A 27446-nucleotide genomic window follows, 5' to 3' on the forward strand; every position below is an offset into this window, starting at 1 on the left:
GTGAGTAGAGTGTAGAAATCTACTATTAATATTAATGAGTTTAAGTTTGTTATTAATTGGTTGATATAATTGGCTGCTCCCAAGGTGGGGGCATAAATATTTATAACTGTTAGATGTTCTTTTTGGATAGACCCCTTTATTATGATATAATATTCTTTGTCTCTTATTACAGTCTTTAGTTTAAAATCTAGTTTGTCTGATATAAGGATTGCTACTCCAGCTTTCTTTTGATGTTTATTATCATGATAAATATTTCTCTACCCTCCTCACTTGCAATCCGGAGGTGTGTTTGGTTCTAGAATGAGTCTATTGTAAGTAGCATATTTAATCTATTCTAATACACCATGTCTTTTGATTGGAACATTGAAGTCCATTTACATTCAGAATAATTATTAATAGTTGTGAATTTAATGCCTTTGTATTACTTGTAAAGATACTTTCTGTAGATTATGTCTGTTCCTTTCTAATCTTTGTTCCTTCTGGTCTCTCTTTCCCACTCAAAGTGTCCCCTTTGCTCTTGCTCTTGCAAGCCCCTCTTGCAGAGCTGGCTTAGTGTTCACCAATTCCTTTAGTTTTTGGTTATCTTAGAAACTAAACTCTTTATCTCTCCTTCTATTCTGAATGACAGCCCTGCTGGATATAGTATTCTTATCTGCATATTTTTCCCATTCAGCATGTTGAATACATCATGCCACTTTCTTTTGGCTGGCCACGTTTCTGTGGACTGGTCTGCTGCTAACCTTATATGTCTACCCTTGTAGGTTAAGGATCTTTTGTCCCTAGCAGCTTTCAGAATTCTCTCTTTATCTTTGTATTTTGCAAGTTTCACTATGCCGTGTCTTGGTGTTAACCTGGTTTTGTTGAATTTGAGGGGAGTTCTCTCTGCCTTTTGCACTTGAATGCCTGTTCCTTCCCCAGATTAGGGAAATTCTCAGCTAAAATTTGTTCGGATAAACCTTCTGGCCCTTTTTCCCACTCTTCTTTTTCTGGGACTTTTGTGATATAGATATTATTGCGCTTTGTGGAATCACTGAGTTCCATGTCTGTATTTGTAATCTAATAGTTTTCTTTCCAGGAACATAACTTTCCATAATTTTGTCTTCTGTATTACCTATTCATTCTTCCTCTTCCATTCTCATTGTGATTTCTTCCAGTTAGTTTTGCATCTCAGTTATAGCATTTTTCATTTCAGCCTAACTAGTTTTTAGGTCTTTTATGTCTGCAACCAGGGTTTTTCTGGTGTCTTCTATATTTCTTCCAAGTCCAGCTAGTATTCCTTTAATTAATTAATTAATTAGCTCTTATTTTTCAGAAGGAGTTTTACTCAATGAAAATATGCACTGTTAGCATTAACTGCTCTCCCCAAATGATAAATTTCTCCAAATAGTATATATTTATAATATTCATCATTGTTAAAATTTATTCAGATTCTTCAGTTATTCTCTTTTGGAGAATATTTTGTTTTGTAGAGTTCTAAATGATGAAAGAGGTGGTAATCTGTTGATAAAAAGTCAAGTGTGTGTGATGGATATTGTAAAAGTTTATGGTCCTATTCATTTATTCCCTATGGTGGTCAGATGTTGTCATGGAAAAGTATAGGTCCATCTATGTCTGCTAACCAATGTAGAATGTGTTTAGATTCATTTTTGATACGAAATTTTAACTTCTTGACAATAAGATGCCTGAGTTAATAGTTTTGCCGGAGTTAATAGTAATAGAATATTCTCTTTGCAGACCACCATACAGTTACCAGAACCTTCTTTTTGGTTGTAGTGATGGTTTTAACGTGTTTGTGAACTTCATCAACATCCAATCATTTTCCAGACCACTTACTTTCATTTTTTTGTCAAAGCTTATGCTCCTTTTCAAAATAGGTCTCTGCTCTTTCATATATTAAAATATTAGACCATCTCTAATCATCTCAGTTTATGATCCTCGTCAGTTGGTTTGTTACCTACCAACAGTCTTACCTTTCCTGTTGCACCCAGGTGTTGAGAAATTCTAGCAGAAACTTCTAAGTCTGGTTCGAGGGCTCAAATTGCTGTTTTGTGGTTTTTTTTTAAGATTTTATGTATTTATTTGACAGAGATCACAAGTAGGTGGAGAGGCAGGCAGAGAGAGAGAGAGGAAAGCAGGCTCCCTGCCGAGCAGAAAACCTGATGCGGGGCTTGATCCCAGGACCCTGAGATCATGACCCAAGCCGAAGGCAGAGGCTTTAACCCACTGAGCCACCCAGGTGCCCTTCAAATTGCTGTTTTGAGGTTAGCGTCCATCATGGCTCTTCATTGATCTTTATTTAAAACAGATTTGTGTCTCCCTTGAGGTTCATTTTTCAGACTCAGATCAAACCACCACTGTATATTCTTTTCACTAACAGAGACTTCTCCAAAGACAGAATTGTTGTTTTTTACTTGGTATGGCTGCACAATATCCTAGTTTAAATTCATATAGAAACAGTATTCACAGATATTTCAAAGATATGGTACTATTCACTTATGTAAAAGGTGATGATTTCTCTGAGTATTTTACTTGTTCCACCCCGTGGGACAAGATTTACATGCAGCAGTAACCTGTTGGTCACACTCGGTGCATGACTTGACCAACTTCACTTTCTTGGTGTGAGTTGAAGACTTGCTCATCTTTAGCAGTGGTGACGGTGGCAGCAGCAGCAACTTGGGCTCCTCTAAGCCCAGTTAGTATTCTTATGACTGTTGTTCTAAATTCTTGTTTAGATACAATGCTTATATCTGTTTGGAGCAAATCCCTGGCTGTGATTTCTTCTTGATCTTTGTTTTGAAGAGATTTCTTCCATTTTGTCATTATGTCTAGGTTTCTGTCTTTTGTATTTTGAAAGCTTGTTATGTTTCCTGCTCCTTAGTGTGGGACTATATTAAGGGTTCATACACTGTCTAGGGCCTGGTGCTTCAGGAAGTGTTTCCAGTGTATGCTGTGTGCACTCAGCCGTTGTGTTTTGGCTGCTATTTCCCACAGGTCAGTCCTCTGCAGAGCTCTTCCTTGTTTCCAGTGTAGAGTGTTTGGACCTTTATGTAGGTGTGCTTTTATTTGTTTGATAAGATAAGCCTGATTTAAAAAAATAAAGAAGAAGGCTGATCCAAGAAAAGAGTAAAGGAAAAAAAAAAATTATAAGCCTGATTCCAAAAAAAAAAAGAAAGAAAGAAGAAATAAAGAAAGAAAAGAAGCCTGATTCAAAAAATGAAAAAAGTCAACAAGTAAAACAATTGAACAAAAAACTATAAGCCTGTTTTGAAAGACAAAAAAAGAAAATAAAATAAATTTTTAAAAATTTAAAAAAAAAGTTACAAAAAGAAAGTCTGGTCCTATTTCCACCAGAACTAAAGCTGATGCTTTGGAGCACTCTCTGATCAGTAGACTTGGTATATGCAGAGGACCTGTGTTGGTCTTCTGAGGGAGAGGCCAGCTGCACTGGCTCACAGACAGACCTGCCTTACTATGGGTGCCTTGGCCTGGGGCAGGGGCGTGGGGTTTGGTGTAAGCAACTTCAGTCTCTACTGGAGGTGCTGTGTTTTTCTCTCTGAAGTCGGACCTTGCTGGTAGGAGCTGGGGTGGAAGATGGTGTCACCCACCTTCTCAACCTGGGGGGAGGGGAATTCACAGCTGCTGCTGTTCGGGAGGCCCTCACAGAAAAGCGAACAATCTCCCCTCCTTTGTTCCAGGCCTTTTTCAGATCCCTGAACTGAAAGCAGTTCTGTGTTTTATCTCTGACCAGTGGCTGGGATTCAAAATTCCAAATCTAAAGTGACCTGGCAAGGTGGAGGCCCGCTGCCCTTCCCTAGAGGAGAGCCTTACAGCGCTGTGTCCAGCACTATTCTGCCCATAAAAGCAGTCCCACTGCTGCGCTGATACCCGGAGTCTGTGCTGAACCACAGCAAAAAGTTGTCCCCTGCTGTTTAATGGCTGCTCTATGGCTCCTGGTAGACCTTTTGTCGTTGGAGAGGCAATATACACTCCTGCAAATGTACTACAGGAAGGGGAGCGTTCTCTCTCGGTGTGACCCAGGGGATCCCCACACCACAGTGTTTTGCAGGAACCCTACCGTTCTCTCTGCTCTCTCCCTCTCTCCTTAACCCCTCTCTGCGAAAAGGGCTTCCTCCTCTCGGAGGCACTGCAGCTTTTCTCTTTCTCAGTTCGTGTCTGGAACCTCTTATCTGCCACATTCTCTTCCTCCAGTTGTGCAGATTGTTTTCTTAATCCTTAGATGGATTTCCTAGTTCTTCACAATGACCTGATGTTGATCTAGCTCTGTTCAGAGTATGAGGCTAGCTTAGAGTCCCCCCTCTACTCTGCCACCATAACTCTCCGGGCGGTATCTTCTAATTGACCAAATTTATTTGGCAAATGAGATAAAATCTACTTGTGAGCATACTCTATGTAGACTTCTCAATATTATCTTACCTTGTCGCCCAGTACAAGAAGTACAAATACTGTGTTTGTGGAACGCTCTTGGTAATTTGGCTAGGCTTGGATTAGAGAGCTGTGTTCTGCTATACATTACCTTAGAGCTGCTTAACTTTCTGAATTAGCCTGCTTTCTGGTTACAGGGGTTGGCTGCTTTCCCTGACCCACCCTTTCCATGTAGATAGTATATGAGCAAATTGTTTCTGAGGAGAATTTAGTTTTTTCTCTTAAAGTCTTAAACTACATCATTGTTGATTGTTTGGTTTGTTTTCAAGAAAACTGCCCCAAATCCAGGGATATCTTAGACTGTATTAAGGAGTCTATTGCGTTTAAAAACAAGGAAGCAGATAGTCTGGACCAGTTTCACACTTGTCAGACCTCTCATAGAATACTGTACTCAGTGTAGGACACTATTTTATGAAATAAAGATGGTGCAGACTCCTGTCTATTTTATATGACCAACAGATGAAGAATCCAAGTGGGTCTGCTAAGTATCAGAAGAGAAGCCTCAGCGGAAATCTTCATGTATTAGGTGGTCTGTTTATGGAAGGGAATTGTATGTCATTTCAGACGGCATAAATAAGACCAACGTCTAGAAAGTTGTTAATTCAGTGAAATGTCCTTTGATAAAGGGTTCTGTAATCAAACAAATATGACAAATCTATGTATCATATTTCTGTTCTAGAATTTTGCAGATACAGATTAAATACATGTTAGGGTCCCTAAAAAGTCATGCAGTGAAACAGCTTGTTAAATTTGTTAATGCCAACATTCCGTTGTAGTTAGACCAGCAGCACCAGCATTACCTGGAAATGTATTAGAAATGTATCTTTCGGGGCGCCTGGGTGGCTCAGTGGGTTAAAGCCTCTGCCTTCAGCTCAGGTCATGATCTCAGGGTCCTGGGATAGAGCCCCGCATCGGGCTCTCTGCTCAGCGGGGAGCCTGCCTCCCCGCCACTCTCTGCCTACTTGTGATTTCTGTCTGTCAAATAAATAAGTAAAATCTTAAAAAAAAAAGAAATGTATCTTTCTTAGCTCTACCCCAGACCTATAGAATCAGAAACTCTGGGAGCTGGGCCCAGTAACCTCAGTGATAAGAAGTCCTCAAGGGGATTCTGATGCTGCAAATGTGAGAAGTACTGCTAGAAAATTTCTCTGTTTTTTTTTTTCCAATTCAGCAGCACCATTTTCATTTCGTTTGTACTACTTGCCACAGTTTTTGTTTTTTACAGTTTCTTCTAATGATATTCTTTGATTCAATAGTTCATTTTTATAGCTAGCTATCCTTTTGTGGTATAGAAGGAAGGAAACTCTTATGAAAGGCTTACCATAGTTTTCAGCCTAATGTAGGTGCCATCCAGGAGGTTTGGATACTGTAAAGAATCCTAAGTAATGAATGCATATCTTCTATGAAGTGAAATACTAATTTCTATGACGTAAACCTTAAGTTCATTGGTATTATTGCCATTTTTAAAAGAGCACTTACTGTTTTTCATTTACCTTAAAATGTTCTTTGTGAAATGCAGACTTTAGCATCTTAAAATAATCTGTAACATGCCCTTTCTTATGTTAAAAATCAATAAGATTAGAGACTTTTCTGATTTCCTTGCATTAGCAGAGATTAAATTCTTGTGGCATTGTATTTGTCTATACAAAGAAGTATGAATGACACTTTCAGAAGAATGAAATTACAGTTTAAAGTGATTATGTAAAATTAAAAATAATTCCCCATAAGTGTACCTATAACTAGTCCCTTATTTATTTCAGTGGGTATCATAAATGTGCATTTTGAGTGTTTATATGAAATGCTTCTATAAGTCATATGGAAGAATTTTCTTTTTCTATGGGACAGTGAAATTCAGTTGATTTATTAAAATGTCACAATATATTTAACTTAAATGTATTTAGGACAAAAGTATTAGTGTTCCTTGGAATGAATTATGGCCAAATTCATCTAAATTTCTTGATATTGTTTTGTCAGCTCTTTTCATACAAGTAAGGGTTCCCTGGGTTTGTATTACTAGGTCAGTTGGAACTTTATTTTTTTAATTTTTTTTAAAGATTTTATTTATTTATTTGACAGAGAGAGATCACAAGTAGGCAGAGAGGCAGGCAGAGAAAGAGAGGGGGAAGCAGGCTCCCTGCGGAGCAGAGAGCCCGATGTGGGGCTCGATCCCAGGACCCTGAGATCATAACCTGAGCCGAAGGCAGAGGTTTAACCCACTGAGCCACCCAGGTGCCCTGGAACTTTATTTTTATTTAGGGGGACAGAGACTGGTAGTCTGGAGACTGGATTTTGATTTGGTTGCAGGTGTCCAACAGCACAATGCCTGGAGGCATCCACTTACAACAGCGGGAATAAGTGGTGCACTCTTACTATATTTAAACACCGATGGTTAGGGGCGCCTGGGTGTCTCAGTGGGTTAAAGCCCTTGCCTTCAGCTCAGGTCATGATCTCAGGGTCTTGGGATTGAGCCCCGCATCGGGTTCTCTGCTTAGCAGGGAGCCTGCTTCCCCCCACCTCCTGCCTGCCTCTCTGCCTACTTGTGATCTCTGCCTATCAAATAAATAAATAAAATATTAAAAGATAAATAAACACCGATGGTTGGCAGGAATGTGCCAAAGTCTGAATCTAACCGCGAATTATGTCCCTGTCCCTGCTCAGGGCAACTGCTGCTGTGAAAGGACATGCTCACAGGAGGAGGAGGAGGGCAGCAGAGGTGGTGGTTTGGAGCTAAACGTTCCGTCGTTGCTGACTCAGGGGAAGAGGTTGAGGATGTTGGCCGTGGTTCCTAAAGAGCACCTAGCGGTTGTCACCTTGTGCATTAAGCTTCTGCATGTTTCTCAAATTATAATTTTATGCTTATGATGTTATCTCTTCTTAGTTTTCCTCACAGGAGAAAAAGCCAATTCAGTATTGAAACGCTACCCCAGAGCGAATGGACTTTTTGAAGAAATAAGACAGGGCAACATTGATCGTGAGTGCAAGGAAGAAATCTGCACATTTGAAGAAGCAAGAGAAGCTTTTGAAAATACGGAGAAAACCGTAAGTATATTGGCAGCTTTTAAGAAACGTTCACAGCTTTGCCTACCTTTCGGATGTAGGTTTGCAATCTGCATTCCCAAATTGTGGGCGCTGCTGTCAGTTACAGATCGATCCCAAATCACGTTTGTGAAGAACTCTGGAATGGCATCGAAGTAAGGATACTCTGTGGATGGGAGGCGGGTTCGCTTGCCCGTGTGTTGGTCTGTCTTTGAGGGCCCCTGTTTCCCCAGGACCTGCTGAGCCGAGACTGATCATCCTAGCAAGGGGGGAGGGCTTGTGTCACATGAGGCTGTGATGGGGAAAGTCATAGTATCATCACCTTACTCTGCCACATCAGTGAGAAGGTGTGGAGGAACCTAATACGTACTGACACTGTTTTAAAATCTCTCACTTCTTGGTGCGTCAGCGTGGTTCAGTTGGTTAAGTGTCCAGCTCTTGGATTTCAGCTCAGGTCATGATCTCAGGGTGCTGGGATTGAGCCCACATCAGGCTCCACACTCAGCAGGGAGTCTGCTTAAGGATTCTCTCTCCCCCTCTGCCCCTCCTCCATGCTCTCTCTCCCTAAAAGAAATAAATCTTTAAAAAATATCTTTTACTTCATGTACAAAAGAGAACATATCCATATTCAAACTCCCTTCCCCACTCTGAAGAATACTCCTCTCTTCTTTTTACTCTAGATGGCATGCTATTCAAGGAGAGCGGGAATGGGCAAGCAAAAGGCAGTGGTATCAATTCTGTGGCACTGCTCTGCAGTTGAAAATAGCAGGGGTAGCCATTATATAAAGATCCATTTTTGTGCACTGACCAAGAAAGTAACACTAGGTGCTAAACATGTGATGTCAGATGTGCTTAGCGGGATATCAGTTACGTCTCAGAAGCAGCCAATATAGCAGTTTTGAGGGGAAGGGTTTGTTTGCTTTTAAAGATTTATTTATTTATTAGAGAGAGAGAGAGAGAGAGACTGACTATGAGTGGGGGGAGGGGCCGAGGGAGAGAGAATCTCAAGCAGACTATCTGCTCACCATGGAGCCCAGCCCAGGGTTTGATCCCACAACTCATGAGATCACAAGTTGGATGCTTAACCCACTGAGCCACCCAGGTGCCCCAGAGAAAGGGGTTCTGATCTTTTGTTAGGTAGAAAAGGACCCAGAAGTTACGAGGAAGGAGTTCGAGGAGAGAGGATCAGGGAAGCATCATCATTGGATTCCAGTGTGCAAAGCAGAAGCAAAGTCAGTGTATAAATTGATAAGCTGTGAGCATCAGTTTTTATATTTGTACTTATTTTTTATTGACGTATAATTGACATCTCTATTAGTTTCAGGTGTACACCATAGCAGCTGGACAGTTGCATGCATTAGTTAATGGTCACCACCGTAGTAGGCCTCTTCTGTCACCGTGCAGTGTCTTCACAGTATGACTGGCTGTATTCCCTCTGCTGTACTCTTTGTCATTGTGACTTAGTTTATATCTGGAAGTTTGTGCCTCTTAATCCTTTTTTTTTTTTTATTTTTTCAGCATAACAGTATTCATTGTTTTTGCACAACACCCAGTGCTCCATGCAAAACGTGCCCTCCCCATTACCCACCACCTGTTCCCCCAACCTCCCACCCCTGACCCTTCAAAACCCTCAGGTTGTTTTTCAGAGTCCATAGTCTCTTATGGTTCACCTCCCCTCTTAATCCTTTTTATCTATTTTGCTCACCCCCCATCTACCTCCCCTCTGGCAACCACCAGTTTGTTGTCTGTATTTAGGGTCTGTTTGCTTGTTTTTCAGGTTCCACATATAAGTGAAATCATATAGTGTTTCTCTTTCTCTGCCTCATTGATTTCACGTGGTTCAGTACCGTCTAGGCCTGTTCATGTTGTTGCAAATGACAAAACCACATTCTGGCTTATGGCTGAGTAGTATTCCACTGTGTGTGTGTATACCACATCTTCTTTGTTTTTTTAAAATTGTTATTGTATTATGTTAGTCACCATAAAATACATCATTACTTATCTATTTGTTTATCCTTGAACACTTAGGTTGCTTCTGTGTCTTGGCTACTGTAAATAATGTTATAGTAAACACTGGCATGCATATATCTTTTTGTATTAGGGTTTTTGTATTCTTTGGATAACACCCAGTAGTGGAATTACTGGGTCATATGGTATTTCTTGCTTAATTTTTTTTAAAGATTTTATGTGAGAGAGACAGAGTATGAGTAGGGGAAGGAGGTGGAGACTGAGGAAGAGAGAGAAGCAGACTTCCCACAGAGCAGGAAGCCTGACGTGGGGCTCCAACCTAGGACCCTAAGTTCAGGACCTGAGCCAAAGGCAGATGCTTAATTGACTGAGCCATCTAGGTGCCCCCTGTTTTTAATTTTTTGAGGAGCTACACTGTTTTCTATACTGTTTTCCACAGTGGTTGCACCAGTTTACATTTCCACCAACAGTGCATGAGGCTTTCTTCTCTCCACATCCTTTGAAAACATTATTTCTTATCTTGTGGATACTAGCCGATCTGACAGCTATGTGGTGATATCTCATTGTGGTTACGATTTGCATTTCCCTTATGATGAGTGATGTTGGGCATCTTTTCATGTCTCTATTGGCCATCTGGATGTCTTTCTCTGGCAAATTTCTTTTTTAGGTTCTCAGCCCATTTTTAAAATTTGATTATGTGTTTGTTTAAAGTGGTTTTTATTTTTTTATTTATTTTAAATCAAATGTATTTATTTCTTTAGTGACAGAAAGCATGAGTTGGGGGAGGGGCAGAGGGAGAAGGAGAGAAGACTGCACTGAACATGAAACCTGACTCAGGGCTCAGTCTCAGCACCCTGAGATCATGATCTCAGCCAAAATCAAAGTCGGATGTTTAACCAACTGAGCCCCCCAGGCACCCCTAAAGTATTTTTTAAATTTTACATCCCACAGTTATAAATGAAAAAAAATTCATCTACAGTCCTGTCATGCAATCACAAAGCACTGTTGGCCTTTTAGTTTCTTTCCAGCTATTTTGCCGTGCACCTGCTTAGTTCTCATTTGTTTTATTTTACACATTTTTATTTTTCTTCTTATGAAATTAATATATGGTCATTATAGAGAAATTTAAGCTATAGTAAAACATGAATAAAATCATTTCAGTTTTTAGCACTGTCAGTTTTCAAATTTTGGCATATTATTCTAGCCTATTTTTAATATATAGATAGTTTTTAAATAACAGTGAGATTGTAGTATAAATAGTGCTATATAGCATGCAGCCTTTAATAAAATCTGGTTCATGTTTTTCAAACAAGCAAAGCTTAGTTTTTGATATTACCTTTTTTCAAAAAATACAAATTTTAGATATTCTACCATCATTTTCATAAAGCTAATGACTTTTCTTCCTGCTTTATCATTCTTCTGTAATGGAAAGGTAAGAACTTTAGTGGGAAGATATTTTGAAATTATGTAAATCTATTCTTCATCAGCCTATTACTCGGTAGTTTTAACATCTTCTATTGATGATTCTTGACCAAATCAATAAAATCGTAGTTGCTAAATGGTGATCTCTAACTCCATCATATGTACATTTATTGGTTGGCATTCCACTATGGGCAGGAACTTTCCCATTATCTAGCTGTCTATCTATCTTTTAGTACAGAGTCAAAGATTACTTTATATCAATGAACTGTAATCTCTTACTGTCACTGTTTTGATCAGATTGTCCCAAATTTGGCTAATGGAAGTTTCTTTAATTTCAAACTGGCTTCTCTGTCTTTTTGACATTATCATTTTAGCTATTTTTTTTTTATTTGAGAGAGAGCACATGCATGTGCACACAGTGGGGGGAGAGGGAGAGAGAGAATCTTTTTTTTACAGGTTTTATTTATTTGACAGATTGAGAGAGAGAGAGAGAGATCACAAGTAGGCAGAGAGGCAGACAGAGAGAGAGAGAGGTGGAAGCAGGCTCCCCGCCCAGCAGAGAGCCTGATGCGGGGCTCAATCCCAGGATCCTGAGACCATGACCTGAGCCAAAGGCAGAGGCTTAACCCAGTGAGCCACCCAGGCACCCTGGAGATAGAGAATCTTAGGCAGGCTACATGCCCAGCACAAAGTCTGACGTGGAGCTTGATCTCACAACCCTAAGGTCTTGACCTGAGCCGGAATCGAGTCAGACACTTAACCCACTGAGCCACTTAGGCATCCCTGCTTATGGCTTTTTTTAAATGCATTTTTTTTTTTAGGTGGGCTCCACACACAATGTGGGGTTTGAAATTTCAACCCTGGGATCAAGAGTTAGATACTCTACTGAATGAGTCACCCAGGTGTCCCTGCAAGTGTTTTTTCCATTTTTATTTTGGCCATAAATTAAACACATTTTATTGAATGTGGATTTTTGTTCATAGTGGAAAAGCCTTCTACACCATAGTTAGGAATTCACACAGTTTCTTCTCATATACTTGAGTTTTTACGTTTAGATCTGATTCCCTCACTAGTTCATTCCTTTTTTTTTTTTTTGAAGATTTTATTTATTTATTTGACAGAAAGAGATTACAAGTAGGCAGAGAAGCAGGCAGAGAGAGAGGAGGAAGCAGGCTCCCCGCTGAGCAGAGAACTCGGTACAGGGCTCAATCCCAGGACCCTGAGATCATGACCTGAGCGGAAGGCAGAGGCTTAACTCACTGAGCCACCCAGGTGCCCTCACTAGTTTATTCTTGAGTATAGTGTGAGTTATGGATATGATTTTTTTCACATGGCTATAGAGTTGTCCAAAGACCATTTCTTTAAAAAAAATCCCTCTTTGCTTCAGTGATTTTTCGTTGCCCTTATGCATCTTAGTGCCTCTCTGTATCTTCCCGCCCACACAGGTAGGATACTGCATTTCAGCAAAAACGCAGTAAAAAAAAATCTTTGAAGTAAAGAGAAGAAACTGCTTCAGCAGTTGCTCAAGCAGTTCTCCGTCCTCTCCAGCATCACCTTTCCTCTCTGTAGATTCATTCTCACTAGTCTGCACACCTTTAAAAAGAACTCCCTTCACCCCTCATCCCGCTCCAGCAACTACCTCATCTCTTGAAACTTCGTTCTGTCTGTACTCAGCTCCCATGGTGAGGTTTCCCAGTGCCATGGTTTGGAAGGCTAACGATCCAAATTTATATCGTGGAGGGCCACCCTGAAGTGCAGAACTGTGTGACTCCCTGCTTACTCGGCATCTCCTCCGGGATTTGAATACATTTCTTAAAGTCAGCATAAAAAAATTCATGTCCCTTCCCCCCAGATCTGCTTCTGCCACAGCCCTCCTGATTTCAGTGAGTGGTAACTCTGTCTGTCCATCTCTTTTTGCTAAGCCCCCAAGCCTTGTCATCCCTGATTCTTCTGTTTCACATGCACATCCCATCTGCTGATAGTGTGGGTTCTAACATGAAAATGTATTCAGAATCTAACCACCTTTCAGCTCTCTCTGCCTGTTACCACTTTACATTCCAAGCCACCGTCCCTTATCTGTGTGATTTCCTGGCACCCTAAAAACAGCAGGCCAGAGTGATCCTTTAAAGTGTCTTCTCTGAAATGTTCCGTCTTCCTCAGTTAACGTCAGAGTGCTCAGCCACAAGGCACCGTACTGGCAGTCCCCGACCCTCTCCTCCACACCTTCGCTGTAGCTGCAGTTATTTCTTGACCACGTCTCCTCTGATACTCCGCCCCTCCCTCACTTTTCTGGGGCTTTCGTGGGGCTCCTTGGAAATACACAGCGCACGTCCTGCTGGTGTGCTCACAGTGCATGACTTTGGCACTTGTGCTTTTTGTTTTAAAGATTCCATTTATCTGACAGAGATCACAGGTAGGCAGAGAGGCAGGCAGAGAGAGAGAGGGTAGCAGGCTCCCTGCTGAGCAGAGAACCCGATTCGGGGCTCGATCCCAGGACCCTGAGATCATGACCTGAGCCGAAGGCAGAGGCTTAACCCACAGAGCCACCCAGGCGCCCCACTTGTGCTTTTTTTCTTCTAGATAAATATGTCTGCGCTCCCTCACCACTCTCAGATCAAGTTCACTTTCTCAGCAAGAACGCATCCTATCTTACATTGTAACCTCTTGCCCCTTCTCTGAATTACTTTTATCCCGGCGCTTCTCACCATCTGACAATTGATTTTATTTATTGTTGCTCTCTCGTGAGAACTGTTAGCGCTACAACAGCAGCATTTCTTGTCTGTTTTGGTCATAGCTGTGGTCCTTAGCATAGAGAACAGTGCTGGCATATAATAGGAATTAAATATTTGATGTATGAATGAAGAATGAACAACTGGATTGGCATGTTACGAGGTACGTTTATTTCATAGGAAGTAATGATTTAAAACTTATTCACAAATTAGCTGATAGATGTGGGCTTAATTTTAAAAGCTTTATTATTATTATACTGGTATTAGGTTCCTTTCCTTTTATGGTTATAGCTTGTCCTCTGAGTTAGTTTATGCCATGAAAGCCATACCATTCACAATAAGATGAGCCTAAGTTTTTTGGTTTAATAAATATAGTAGAAGTAGCGTTCTGGTCCTTGATCTGCTTCAGAATAGTGTTTGTTACATGTTAAGAAGGATCTGCTCTGTGTTAAGAAGTACTGAACACAGTTTCAGTTTCAGCTTTGAAGTTCATGACTGATGAATTCTGGCAGTGCAGAAAATGATTGACTTTTGGGATCTGCTTTTTGCACTTAGACTACTTATTAACTATCTTTTTGTTTACTAAAATTTATCACTCATTCGTACATGTGTATGAATATGTACTATTCATACATATTTTCATCACCCCCAAATCTGAACTGTGTTAATTTAGAAGTATGCTTTCAGTCGGATATGGTGGGATTTTTTTTTTTTTTGGTAATTTTTTATGTAATTGGAACACAAGTCTAATTATAACATATAGTGGAAGAAAATGTAGTTCATGGTTCTCATTCTCACCATGTAGAAATTTGGTCAGATTTAATCCGATTTATCTGCTGAGTACTTGTTATATAAAAGACATAGGACATAAAACAGTGAATAAGCTGACCCTCCATCGTGGCATTTGAGATATGACAGAGATGGCGAACATACACACAGAATCTCACATACGCGGTAGTTATCAGAATTCTATGCCACAATCCTCTGCCTTGCGAATAACGTGGACCTGATTTGGTGTCTCAACTCTGCCACCTACTGACCCTAGTGCTTTGTGCAAACATTTTACCTTTCTAGGCATCGATTTCTGTATCTTTTAAAAAGTAGAAATTATACTTACACCATTAGGTTTGAGGCTGTGCACTTAGCTTAGTGCTTGGCACAGAGGATGCTCTCAATAAATAAATTCTGTTCTAGTTTTTAAGGTCCTGCATTACAGTCACTTTATTTCAGAATCATTATTTGATCTCTTCTGTTATCTCCTGTTTTCCTCTCTATTGGCCCACCAAAGTACTTTGCATGTTAGAATTTTAAATTTTAATCTAACATGAATAAAATATAAGTAATTCTTTAAAACAACTATTTGAGGACTTTTCTTCACGTATTAATTCTGGTTTATTTGTGCTTGACTTTTCAAAACGGTTGTCCTCAAACTTTACTAGATTGCATTAACACTCAGATTGGCTTCTTGTCAAAACTGCATAGTTCCACTTAGCATCCAGATCTGGGTTTCCAATACTATCCCAAGTAAAAGGAACCATGACTGTTTAGGGAAATGGCCAATTCTAGGGCTGGGTCAGGGAGAATACAAGATGAACTAGAGTATACTCTAGTATTAGAAAGTAAGGAAGTGCATAAAACAACGAATGGGAGCATGTCCCAGGGACATAGGAGCCAGTATGAAGGAAGTCTCGGTAGTCAAAGCTGGAACAATTTGAGTCACAGAGCAAGTAATACAGTATCGAATTATAACCCAAAGCATACAGTAAATACACAGTGTCCACAATGATACAAATGAATGAAAAAATAAATAGCTGCGAAAAATATACAGTACAGAAGGATTCCAAATTATATATGAAATACTCTCCTTTCAAGGAGGCAGAGCTTAATTCTCTGCCTTTCTTGTATGTGGTTTGGACTTAATGATCTGCTCCCAAATAACAGAGTATGGGAAGTGCTGGGAAATAACTTCACCGTGGAGAAACCTGGCGAACACTACCTTGACCATGTGATCAAGGTTCACACCATCAGTGATAAGTCATGTATAGCATGTGATGAGAAGGAATTCACTTCTGTGGTATTTTCCCCCACATAATCCCAGTGGGATCCTGAGAAATTACCAAAGACTTCCAAATTGAGAGACATTCTACAAAATACCTGGCTCCTCAAAACAAGATCATAAAAAAGAAGACTGAGAAACTGTCACAGACCAGAGGAGACTAAATAAATGATTATATGCAATATGGGTCAAAAGGTCTTTAATGGAAAAACTAGTGAAATCCAAATCTGTTGTTAATACTAACAGACGGGTACTGGTTCACTATTTCTAGGAAATGTACCATCCCAATGTAGGATGCTTATGTTCAGGGATCCTGGCTGAGGAGTATAGGAAAATGCTCTGTACTATCTTTGCAACTTCGCTGTAATATAAAATTACTGCAAAATAAAAAAGCTTGGTTTTCAAATTCACAGTTCAGGGTCCACAGGTCTCCATGGGGCAAGGAAACCCACTTTAAAGAGCAGTCTTAGGTGTTCTAATGCACATGGTCAGCAGATCACATTTTATAAGATCGTAAAGCACATTGTTCAACTGAAACCATGTAGCTGGAGTACTCAGAGAGCTTTGCAGTGTGTGGTATTCTCAGGGTTGTGGATGACTGGGGGGTCCTGACTAGGTGCATCATGGCAAGTCTTTATCCCATTCCCTGTGTCCTCCATGCCCCCATGCTGTGGTTGCATCTTAGAAACGGAGTCAGTAATATCCAAGGGTTTTAGATCTAGGCCAGTGGTTGCATTTTAGATAATACCTATCATTCCAAAGTGTTGCTATTTAAATCGGTCTTATATGAAAATTGCTGAAAGAGTAACTGAAGAACTCTGCAGAGCCCCTTACTACTAGATGTTGTTAACAAAAGCTACACTGGAAATCTCTGAATTTAGAGCCCATGGCAAGAGGTAGCGTGTAGACACCTTTGTGTGGAGACAACAATTACAAGAAGTGTTCCCATGTCTGAGGTGTTTCAGACTTGGTCACTAGTTCCCCAGAGATTTCTCCTCACACGTACAGGCAGAAACTCAGATTCTTTGGCATTGTTAAGGAAGCTCCTATTTCACTAAGCCTCTGATGGCATTTGAACCACTTACTCACCGCTTTGCCCTTTGAGGGATGAGGGACTTCGGGAACGAAAGGAGGTAGGAGTTGAGTTCGGGCTTAGACGTGTAGGGGCAACGTGGAGCATTGCTGCCACCATCTCCCAGCCACACTCTGCATTTTCATCCACATCGTCCCACACGTTCTCTAGACCTATCCCAAGACCCTCTGGGGGAGCCAGATGTGAAATTTCCCTTCAACCACATGAGAATCGTTTCCTGGGGCTCCTGCAGGTATCCTCACTACTTCTTTTGGGATCTCTTGAGAATAAGATAATAAGTTATGCAGGGCCAAAGTATGTTTGTGTGTATTTTGAAAATCCTCATCTTGTTCCTGGTCTTAGAGGAAAACTCTCAGTTTTTCACCACCGAATATGATTTTAGCTGTGGGTCTGTCACAGATGGCCTTTATTATGTTGACGTGTATTCCCTCTAAACCCACTTTGTTGAGAGAGTTTTTATCATGAATGGTGTTGGATTTTATCAAATGCTTTTTCTGCATCTATTGTGATGTAAAGATTTTATTTGAGAGAGAGAAAACAAGTGTGTGTGTGCACATGAGTAGGGGGAGGGGGGAGGGAGAGGAAGAAGCAGATTCCCCGCTGAACTCAATCCCAGGACTCTGGGATCAGTGACCTGAGCCAAAGGCAGATACCTAACCGACTGAGCCATGTGGTATATCATATCAGTTGATTTGCAAACACTGAACCATCCTTACAACCCTGGAATAAATCCTACTTGATGATGGTGAATGATCCTTTTAATGCCCTGTTGAATTCAGTTTGCTAATATTTTGTTGAGGATTATTGTATCTATGTTCATCAGGGATATTGGCCTGTAGTTTTTCTGTTTTGTTTTTTAATGTCTTTGTCTTGATTTCATATCAGAGTAATGCTGACCTCCTAGAATGAATTGGAAGTGTTAATTCCTCTTCAATTTTTGGAATAGCTTGAGGAGAATAAGGATTGACTCCATTTTAGATGTTTGCTAAAATTCACCTGTGAAGCCATCTGGACTTTTGTTGTTGGAAGTGTTCTGACTACAAAAGTCAATTTCCGCACTAGTAATCAATCTGTTCAGATTTTTTCTTTCTGAGTCAGTTTTGGAAGATTGTATATTTCTAGATATTTATCCATTTTATGTTCACTTTGTTGGCATAAATTTTTCATAGCAATCTGTTATAATCATTGTATTTCTGTGCTGTCAGTTGTTACTTCTCCGTTTCTGATTTTATTTTTCTCCCCCCTTGGTGAATCTGGCTGAACATTTATCATTTTTGTTTCTTTTTTTCAAAGAACCAGCTCTTAGTTTCATTGATCCTTTCTTTTTCTTTTTTTAGTCTCTGTCATGTACTTCCACTCTGATTTTTATTATTTCCTCTATTCCACTAACTTTGGGCTTTGTTCTTTTTCTGTTTCCTTTAGATATAAGGTTAGATTGTTAGAGATTTTCCTTATTTCTTGAGGTAGGCCTCTATCGCTATAAACTTTCCTCTTAGAAATGCTTTCACTGTGTTCCAAATATTTTGGACTGCTATGTGGGTTTTTTTTTAAGATTTTATTTACTTATTTATTTGAAAGAGAGAGGAGGAGGGGCAGAGGGAGAGAGAATCTCAAGTGGATTCCACACTGAGTGCAGACCTCAAGGAAGGACTCAGTCTCATGACCTGAGCTGAAATCAAGAGTTGGACACTTAACCAACTAAGCCACCCAGGTGCCCTGAGGGACTATTTTTTTTAATTTTCATTAATCTCCATGTATTTTTTTTATTTCCTTTTTAAAAAAGATTTTATTTATTCATTTGACAGAGAGAGATCACAAGCAGACAGAGGGGTAAGCAGGCCCTCTGTTGAGCAGAAAGCCCGATGCAGGGCTCGATCACAGGACCCCAAGACCACCACCCGAGCTGAAGGCAGAGGCTTAACCCACTGAACCACCCAGGCGCCCCTTTTATTTCCTTTTTGATTAATTCATTGACCCCTTGGTTGTTTAGCAGCATTTTGTTTAGCCTCCACATGTTTGTGTTTTTTCCAGTTTTCTTCTTGTATATGCTTTCTAGTTTCATACTGTTATGGTCAAAAAACATGCTTGCGATGATTTCATCTTATTAAATTTACTGAGACTTGTTCTGTGGCCTAACCTATGATCTGTCCTGGAGAATTTTCCCTGTGAACTTGAAAAGACTGTATATTCTGATGTTTTTGGATGGAATGTTCTGTATATATCTATTAGGTCCATCTGGTCTAGTGTGTCATTCAGAGTCACTATTTCCTTCTTACTTTTCTGTCTGGATCATCTGTGCATTGATGTAAGTGGGTTAAAATCCTCTACTATTAATTTTGTATTACTTTCAATTTCTCCCTTTATGTCTGCTAATATTTGCTTAATGTACTTAGGTGCTCCCATGTTGGATGAACACATATTTACAATTGTTATATCCTCCTGTTGGATTGATCCCCTTATCCTTGTGTAATGCCCTTCTTTGTCTCTGGCTATAGTCTCTTTTGTCTAATAAAAGTACTGGTGTTCTGGCTTCTTTTTTGCTTCCATTTGCATGGAGAATTTTCAGTCTTTGTGAGTCTTTAGATCTGAAGTAAATCTCTTTTACAGAGAGTTCACAAGTAGGCAGGGGCAAAGGGAGAGAGAGAGAATCTTAAGCAGGTTCCATGCCCATCATCAAGCCACCTGACACAGGGCTCGATCTCACAATCCTGAGATCATGACCCGAGCCAAATTCAAGAATCGGGTGTTTAGCCGACTGAGCCACCCAGGGTGCCCCTGAAGTGAGTCTCTTATAGGAAGTATATATTTTTTTCTTTTATTTTTTATTTTTATTTAAATTCAGTTAATTAACATATGCTGTATTATTAGTTTCAGAGGTAGAGTTTAGTGATTCATCTTTTTTTTGTTGTTTGTTTATTTACAGCATAACAGTGTTCATTGTTTTGGCATCACACCCAGTGCTCCTTGCAGTACGTGCCCTCCCTATTACCCACCACCTGGTTCCTCAACCTCCCCCCCCCCCCACCCCTTCAAAACCCTCTGGTTGTTTTTCAGAGTCCATATTCTCTCATGGTTCATCTCCCCTTACAGTTTCCTTCAACTCCCTCTCCTCTCCATCTCCCCATGGCCTCCATGTTATTTGTTATGCTCCACAAATAAGTGAGACCATATGATACTTGACTCTCTCTGCTTGACTTATTTCGCTCAGCATAATTTCTTCCAGTCCTGTCCATGTTGCTACAAAAGTTGGGTATTCATCCTTTCTGATGGAGGCATATTACTCCATTGTGTATATGGACCACATCTTCCTTATCCATTCATCCGTATGGATGGATCTTTTTTAAAAAATCCATTCATTTACCCTGTGTCTTTTGATTGAGGCATTTAGACCATTTACATTTAAAGTAATTATTCATAGATATGTACTTATTGCCATTTGTCAGTTTCTTCTAGTTGTTTTAGTACTACTTCTCTATTCATTTCTTATTCTCTTGCTGTCTTTCCTTGTAATCGATGACTTTATTTAGTGTTACGGTCAGATTCATTTCTCTTTATTTTTAGTGTATCTATTATAGGTTTTTGGTTTGTGGTTACCATAAGGTTCATATATCCCAAGTATATAGCCGTCTATATTATGTTGACAGTTGCTTAAATTGGAGCACATTCTAAGAGAACTTTATTTTTACTTCTTTCTCCACGTTTTATATATATGTTGTCATATTTTATATCTTTATTTTGTGACTCCCCTTAACTATTTTTTAGATATCATTGACTTTACTATTTTTGTCATTAACCTTCATACTAGCTTTATAAGTGATTGATCTACTACCTTTATCACATGTATGCTTTTACTTGTGAAATTTTTTTCCTTTCATATTTTTTTTTTCAAATGATGGTCTTGTCTGCTTAAAGTCCCTTTAATCTTTCTTGTAAGGACATTTTATTGGTGATGAACTCCTTTAACTTGTTTGTCTGGGAAACTCTTTCTCCCCACAATTCTGAATGATAACCTTGCTGCGTAGAGTGCTCTTGGTTGTGGGTTTTTTGTTTTTTTTTTCCCCCTTTTAGCACTTTGAATATATCATGCCATTCTCTTCTGGCCTGTCAAGTTTCTGCTGAAAAATCAGCTAACAGCCTATGGGGTTTCCCTATTACATAACTGGTTGTTTCTGTCTTGGTGCTTTTAAGACTCCCAATTTATCTTTAATCTTTGACGTTTTAATTATTGTATGTCTTGGTGTAGACCTCTTTGAGTTCATCTTGTTTGGTGCTCTCTTTATTCCAGGACTTGGATGTCCATTTCCTTCCCCAGGTTAAGGAAGTTTTCAACTATTACTTCTTCACATAATTTTCTGCCCCTTTCTCTCTTCTTCTTGGATCTCTGTTATGCAAATGTTACTGTTTGATATTGTCCTAAAGAGTCCTTAGCCTGTTCTCATTTTTTAGAATTCTTTGTTTTGCTGTTCAGCAGGGTACTTAACATTACACTATCTTCCAGATTGCTTCTCTGTTATTCTCCATTTTCTAATCTGCTGTTGATTCCTTTTAATGTGTTTTGCATTTCTTTTACTGTATCCTTCAGTGGATTGATACTATTTTGCATTTTCTATCTCTTTGTTGACGTTCTCATTGAGTCATTCAGTTCATCCACTCTTTTCTAGTCTAGTGGCCAGTTTTATGACCATTACTTTGAAATTTTTTCAGGTAGATTGCTTATTTACCTGATAAGCAATGAGACAAGGTTTTGTCTCATTCTTTTATTTGGAGCATATTTCTCTGTTTCCTCATTTTGTTTGACTTTCTGTGTTTGTGTCTATGAATTAGGCAGAATATCTACCTATAAACTTGAAGAATGGCCCTGTGTAGGGACATCCCCTGTTTAGACTTTGTGCACCTGGCAGCTTTGGCTGGTTGGCTGGAGTTTTAACATGCATGGGCTAGAAGTCCCAGGGCACTCCAGGCTGGGGCCACCCTGCTTGGACAGCTGGAACTGAAGTGGGCACAGGCTGGGGGGCCCTGGGGCCCTCTGGGTAGGGGGCAACCTGACAGTACAGCTGGGGCTGTAACAGGTGTGGTCTGGGAAGTCCCTGGGGCACTCTGCATGGGGGGTACCCTGGCGAGTCCCCTGGAGCTAAAGTGGGTATAAGGCTGGGCTGTCTTGGGATGCTTGATACCTGTGTTGCCTTGGTGAGATGACTAGAGCTATAGTGGACATTGTCTAGCAATGTCCGGGTACGTGTGATGCTGGGGCCACTTCAGTGGGAAGGCTGGGGGCTGAACCCCCTGGGGGCTCAGGGCTTACTAAGGTAGCTCACTGGCAAGAGCAGCCAGACACTACTCCCATCTGCTGTCAAGGTGGAGAGGGAATGTAAACAGTGGTGCTTACCAGCCCTTTCAACCCAAACAGCCGGGAAGCTTCCTCCTGTTTGGCAGAGTTCTATGGCTGGTTCCTTTATATTCTAGTTGCTTGTTTAAACTGTGCCTTCTTTTCTGTGCCCCAGGGCAGACAAATCTCTTTCTGATCCCTCAGTACTATCCCTCCCCACTGTAGTTCACAGCGTAGGAGGTGGAAGTTCTGGTCTTTTTCTGTCCTGCTGTTTTACATGTTGTCCCTCTATCCTTTGTTGTGCAGAGGCTGTTTAGTCCATCCTCAGTTCTTCAGGAAGAAATGCTTTATGTGTAGGTGTAGATTTGGTGTGTCCAGGGAGGAGGGTGTTAAGAGTCTTCCTATGTCACCCTCTCGGACCCTTTGAAAAACCTTGTATGACCAATGAAAGTAAGTTTTTCTTCATTAAATTGTTGATATTTTTTGATTAGTGGTGTTTTATTCTCTGGCATTTGGGCCCTTTTCTAGATTATAAATCCTTTGACGTCCCAGATATTCTTTTCAGGTTACAGTAAGAACTTAATCTGGAGGGTTTCAGACTGTGTATTACCAAAACAGTGGATTTGTTCCAGTGTGGGTCTCTCCTGCTCATGCCAGCAGTCTGTTAACCTTGACCTGAAGTTACCTCAGCAGGTTTCCCTTCCCACTACAGAGTTACTCTTTTTCAGATCTGCCCTCATAGATTGGGTACTGGTGGGAATAATGGCCCCAATTTTTTGTCACTTGCAGAATCATTTGGATCATCGATTTAATGTAACTGCTTATTATTGTAGGCAACAATGTTAGTAATGCCCTATTTAACCTCTAAATATGCTGTTTACCTAGGATTATACTAAAGACACATAGAAAATTTCAGAATTCATCACTGTTTCTTATTAGAATTATTATTCTTATTAGAATCTACCAGAAGATGTTCTTCCAATGGGTATGGTGGCAATCCAAGGATCCCATGACAATATTGCACCAGAGTTTGAGGTCACATAAATGATGAGTCGGGTGTCTAAAAAGACCCTGCTTTCTGTAGCTACTCTAGTTTGACAGTCTCAACTCCTATTCCTTAGTGATAGGCAGATCACCTACCTTTCTGGGCACTTCTGGGCATAAAAACTCCTACCCATTCTCTTCCATTTAAAACTTCAGTGTTGGATTTCCTTTATGCTCACTTTTTTCTCCTTTGCTTCTTCAGCTCCTGCTAGACCTTAACCTTAAGATCATGGAGTGAAGAGACGAGCATGATCTGCTGTTTAACCCTTAACCCCTTCCAATCTCTCTCCTTAAGGAAGGAAGGGGAAAGAGGACGGATGTCTCTAACATAACTGGTATTTCTCTGTCCCCTTTTTGGCTGTCACTAATTCTTTGGTGAGCCTAATTATAAATTGGGTAGGAAGTGCACAGTGTTCTTCAAGGGGTACCTAAAAGAAACCTCTGTACAACATAGTTCCAGGAATAGGAGTTATGACTTCTTGTTGGCCTCTTCCACCCGCTTCCCCAGCTGGCTTCTATCCTAGTATGCATGCTTCATATCCTTGTTGTTGGGGCCTTTTGGCTGGCAGACAGCCCTCTGGGACAGAGTAGCTGCACCATGGCTCAGTTTTTCTACAATATCCTCCTCTAACTGGTGAAAAATCCTTACACCTTTTTTTTTTTTTAATCTTTAGGAAAGTTCTCTACCAGCTCTGACACTGACCCTGTTCTCTACCTTGCTTTCCTCATATCCACGCTGCCCTTCCTATGCGCACAGGGGGCAGGAGTGGGGTACATCAGTCATCCCACTGCTTAAGCAGATGTCCACTAGGGGACTGCGGTGTCAGTGGTTTCTACATACATATATCCTAACAGCTGGTTTTCTTAGAGCTCCCCTCAGTAGTTCAGAGTCTTAGGGTCTAAACAGTAACTGTGACTCTGAAATGTGACATGCTAACCTAGCATGTGCAACAGTGATCCTAGTGGCCTTGTCTGCTACCATGCTGCTGCTTTGGGATGGGTAATTGCTTGATAAGTGGTACTGTCCTTGTTAGAAATGGCTCACATTTTGTAACAGTGAGCTGCAATCATGAGAATAAAACGTTCACATTTAAATTGGGATTTGAATAGAAACCTAGATCAGCAACTTTGCTTGTTAAATGGTTATGTATCTGTTATTTCATTTGAAAGATGATATCACATGCCTCCCATAGCATGCCAGGAGGAGGTTAGCCATGAATTCAAAGAACAGGGGTTTACCTGTTTCCCAAGGAATTATATTCCTTGGCCTAATCACTACACCTCTCCCTCCACAAAAGGAAAAGAAAAAAAGTCAGAAACCACCCATTGTAGGATGAGACTGAAATGTAAACTGACACAATATCCAAGACAAAATGCAAATTTCTTCCTTATTAATATTTTCTTTCTGTATATAATACTGTAGACTAAAGGGCCACAAGTAAGTTACCAAAAAGTATTTTAAAATTATGAATATTTTTGAAAGTAGCTACTTTGATCAATGTATTCAGACAAGCATATGAAAAAAATAGTAACTGCGTTTCATTGATTGTCTGATCACTTATTCACATTTTAACATCTCTGAAAAATTGAAGTGCAGCTTACAATCAATGACATGTCATGGATTAGTTGAAAGCATTTTTTCTTTATTAATACATAAAAAAATAGTGTGCTTTTCAGTTCATGGTATACTTGATAAAATATAGCAACGAATCACCACTCATGCCCACTCAGAGATTCCCATCTGGGTGCAGCCACCACTCTAAATCACTTTCTGTTATAGTAGATAGTTGCCGATTCCTTTAATATTTGGGATTTTCACTGTTCCACCCACTGTTAGGACATAGTCTTCCTAGGACAAGGCTGACAGTGGCTCTCATAGGTGGAATATCAGTAACTGTAGAAATAAGATTTTGTTTAGCTACTTCCAAGATACAATAAAATCAGTGGCAAAGGGATTGGAACTTTGCAGTAGCCCTGTATTGTTAGCCCTAGGTCTTGGGTACTATCAAGCTGAAACAGACCATTTATTCTCTCACTGCACATAAACAACCAACTGAGCAAAGAGGGCTATGCCTTTTCTTCAGGTGTATGCTTTAAAGACTTGCACTAATGCCATAACTTAAAACAGCATTATTATTTGAACATTAAGGTATTGTCCCATTCCCAAAGCTAATATTTGATACCAATCACTGCTTGTCATGAATAGACTAAAGGCTGATTTTTTCCTTCCATTCCACAGCTGAAGAAGGATTCATAGAATAGGCTCCAGTAATATTTATAATTGATAGGGTCCATGAAAACCAAATAGGTCAAGCTCTTCATTTTTCAAATAATAGCCCCAAGAAAGTCAATTTACTTTTTCCCATAGCAAGATACTGATTGGTGCAGCCCAAAATAGGACCCAGGTGTCCTCATTCAGTGTCTTCTGCACCCCCTCCTTCCCCTTTCCTTGCTTTGCATTGAATACATTTCCCTCCTAATTTAAGTGGTGATGGTTATGCCAGGGGTTTTACAATGAAATAACTTACCTCTAGATTCTTATTAGGCCATTTTTAGGCCATAAAGACACATCACAATATACTTACTCAAGTTCAGATATGATTGAAATGGAAAAATTGGTGGCTGATACCTACTCTTAGCTGGAATTTTAATTTTACTGTTTTAAAATGCTTGAGAAAAGTACCATTTGGGACAGGCAAATCAGGTACTATTCTTTCCATCCCTGGACTGATATTGTGAATGCCAAAAAGACCAATGATACACCTGACAAGGAGGAAACCACTCCCTCCCTTATTGATAATACTTTGCCTTCCTGTTCCAAGGAAAAGCCTGTTAGTGAAATGGACATCACAACTGTGGATGTGGATGTCAGATACATGCTAATTACATAGGATAATCAAATGTGCCCTTTATTCCTAAGTATGCATGGACAAAGTTTTGCAAAACTTGAGAAAAGTGCAAGGGAAGGTCATGATGAACAAACTGAACAATTTCTGAGGTTAAAAAAAAATACAGGAAACAAGAGAATTTTACCAAAAATTCAAATTCATACCCAGAATTTTGAGAATATGAATTTGAATATATGTTAATAAAAAATAGAAATTTAAAAAAGAATATGAATTTGAATTGAATAAGACTGAATTGGAGTAAGCATATATTTGAATTTAAATAAGAGGCTGTAATAGAGGGGATCAGTTAGAGAACCAAAAAAAGTACTTGGAAAATAGACACATTATTGCATAATTAAAAACTTAATAAATGCTAAGTGCCCAGTGCAGGGTTGCCCTGCATCACTTAAGCTCCAGCAGAACCTGGAACACATCACTTATGCCCCGCCCCCAACCCCACTCAAACTGGAAGCTCACCCCCTTCCCTGGACCCCATTTCCGGTCCGATCCCAGGGCTCACCCAACATCCCAACCGACACTTGCCTGAGGTCTCAAACCGCCACTGGTTCTGCCTCTGGCCTCCCTTGCCGCTCAAGCTGGGAAATCTCCGAGGCCGCCACCGCCTTCGGCCCCGCCGCTGCCTGCTGCACAGCCCTCGCTTCCGCACCGCCTTCGCCTTCGCCCTGGTGCCCGGGCCCCCAGCCATGGCCACCCCGCCGCTCTCCCAAGTGCGCCAGAACTACCACCCCGACTGCGAGGCCGCCATCAACAGCCAGATCAGCCTGCAGCTCTACGCCTCCTACGTGTACCTGTCCATGGCCTTCTACTTCGACCGCGACGACGTGGCCTTGAAGAACTTCGCCCGCTTCTTCCTGCGCCAGTCCCGCGAGGAGACCAGGCGTGCCGAGAAGCTGATGCAGCTGCAGAACCAGCGCGGGGGCCACATCCGCCTCCGCGACGTCAAGAGGCCGGACCGCGACGACTGGGAGGGCGGCCTGAAGGCCATGGAGTGCGCCCTGCACCTGGAGAAGAGCGTGAACCAGAGCCTGCTCGACCTGCACCAGCTGGCCACCGACAAGAACGACGCCCAGCTGGCCCACTTCCTGGAGAGCCACTACCTGCACGAGCAAGTCGAGGCCATCCAAGAGTTGGGGGGCTATGTCACCAGCCTGCGCAAGATGCGGGCTCCGGAAGACGGCCTGGCAGAGTACCTGTTTGACAAGCTCACCCTGGGCGACAGCGACAAAAAGAACTGGGCTGGGACTGTTGCCCCATAGCCCCAGGGCGCGTGGTGACTTTGCCTGATCACCATGCCCAGCATGCGTATTGCAGTATTGCTTCTGCAAAAGGTTCCAGTTCTTTCGTCCCAGTTTTGCCATAAAAAAGTTGTTTGGTTTCAATAAAGTTATTTGGTTCCTAAATTTAAAAAAAGGTCTCTGGT

At 40.7% G+C, this 27446-nt stretch overlaps 2 protein-coding genes across 2 annotated transcripts in view; both read left to right on the forward strand.

The window, feature by feature from the left end:
* The window catches only part of PRRG1 (proline rich and Gla domain 1), a 170183-nt gene that overhangs the window by 88414 nt on the left and 54323 nt on the right, over positions 1 to 27446 (forward strand). Inside the window, exon 3 of the mRNA XM_045996202.1 lies at positions 7322 to 7482. Within this exon, the coding sequence (XP_045852158.1) occupies positions 7322 to 7482 (161 nt within the window). The remainder of the gene's footprint in view (positions 1 to 7321; positions 7483 to 27446) is intronic.
* LOC123935215 (ferritin heavy chain-like) lies at positions 26710 to 27282 on the forward strand. Its single transcript, XM_045995780.1, has one exon. It carries the CDS (start codon positions 26710 to 26712, stop codon positions 27280 to 27282), a length of 573 nt encoding a protein of 190 aa, XP_045851736.1.

Source organism: Meles meles, chromosome X (assembly GCF_922984935.1).
Source record: "Meles meles chromosome X, mMelMel3.1 paternal haplotype, whole genome shotgun sequence".
Taxonomy (NCBI): domain Eukaryota; kingdom Metazoa; phylum Chordata; class Mammalia; order Carnivora; family Mustelidae; genus Meles; species Meles meles.

Bases quoted from the DNA above. Each gene is read 5' to 3' on its own strand.
- LOC123935215 (XM_045995780.1), top strand. From the start codon at position 26,710: ATGGCCACCCCGCCGCTCTCCCAAGTGCGCCAGAACTACCACCCCGAC.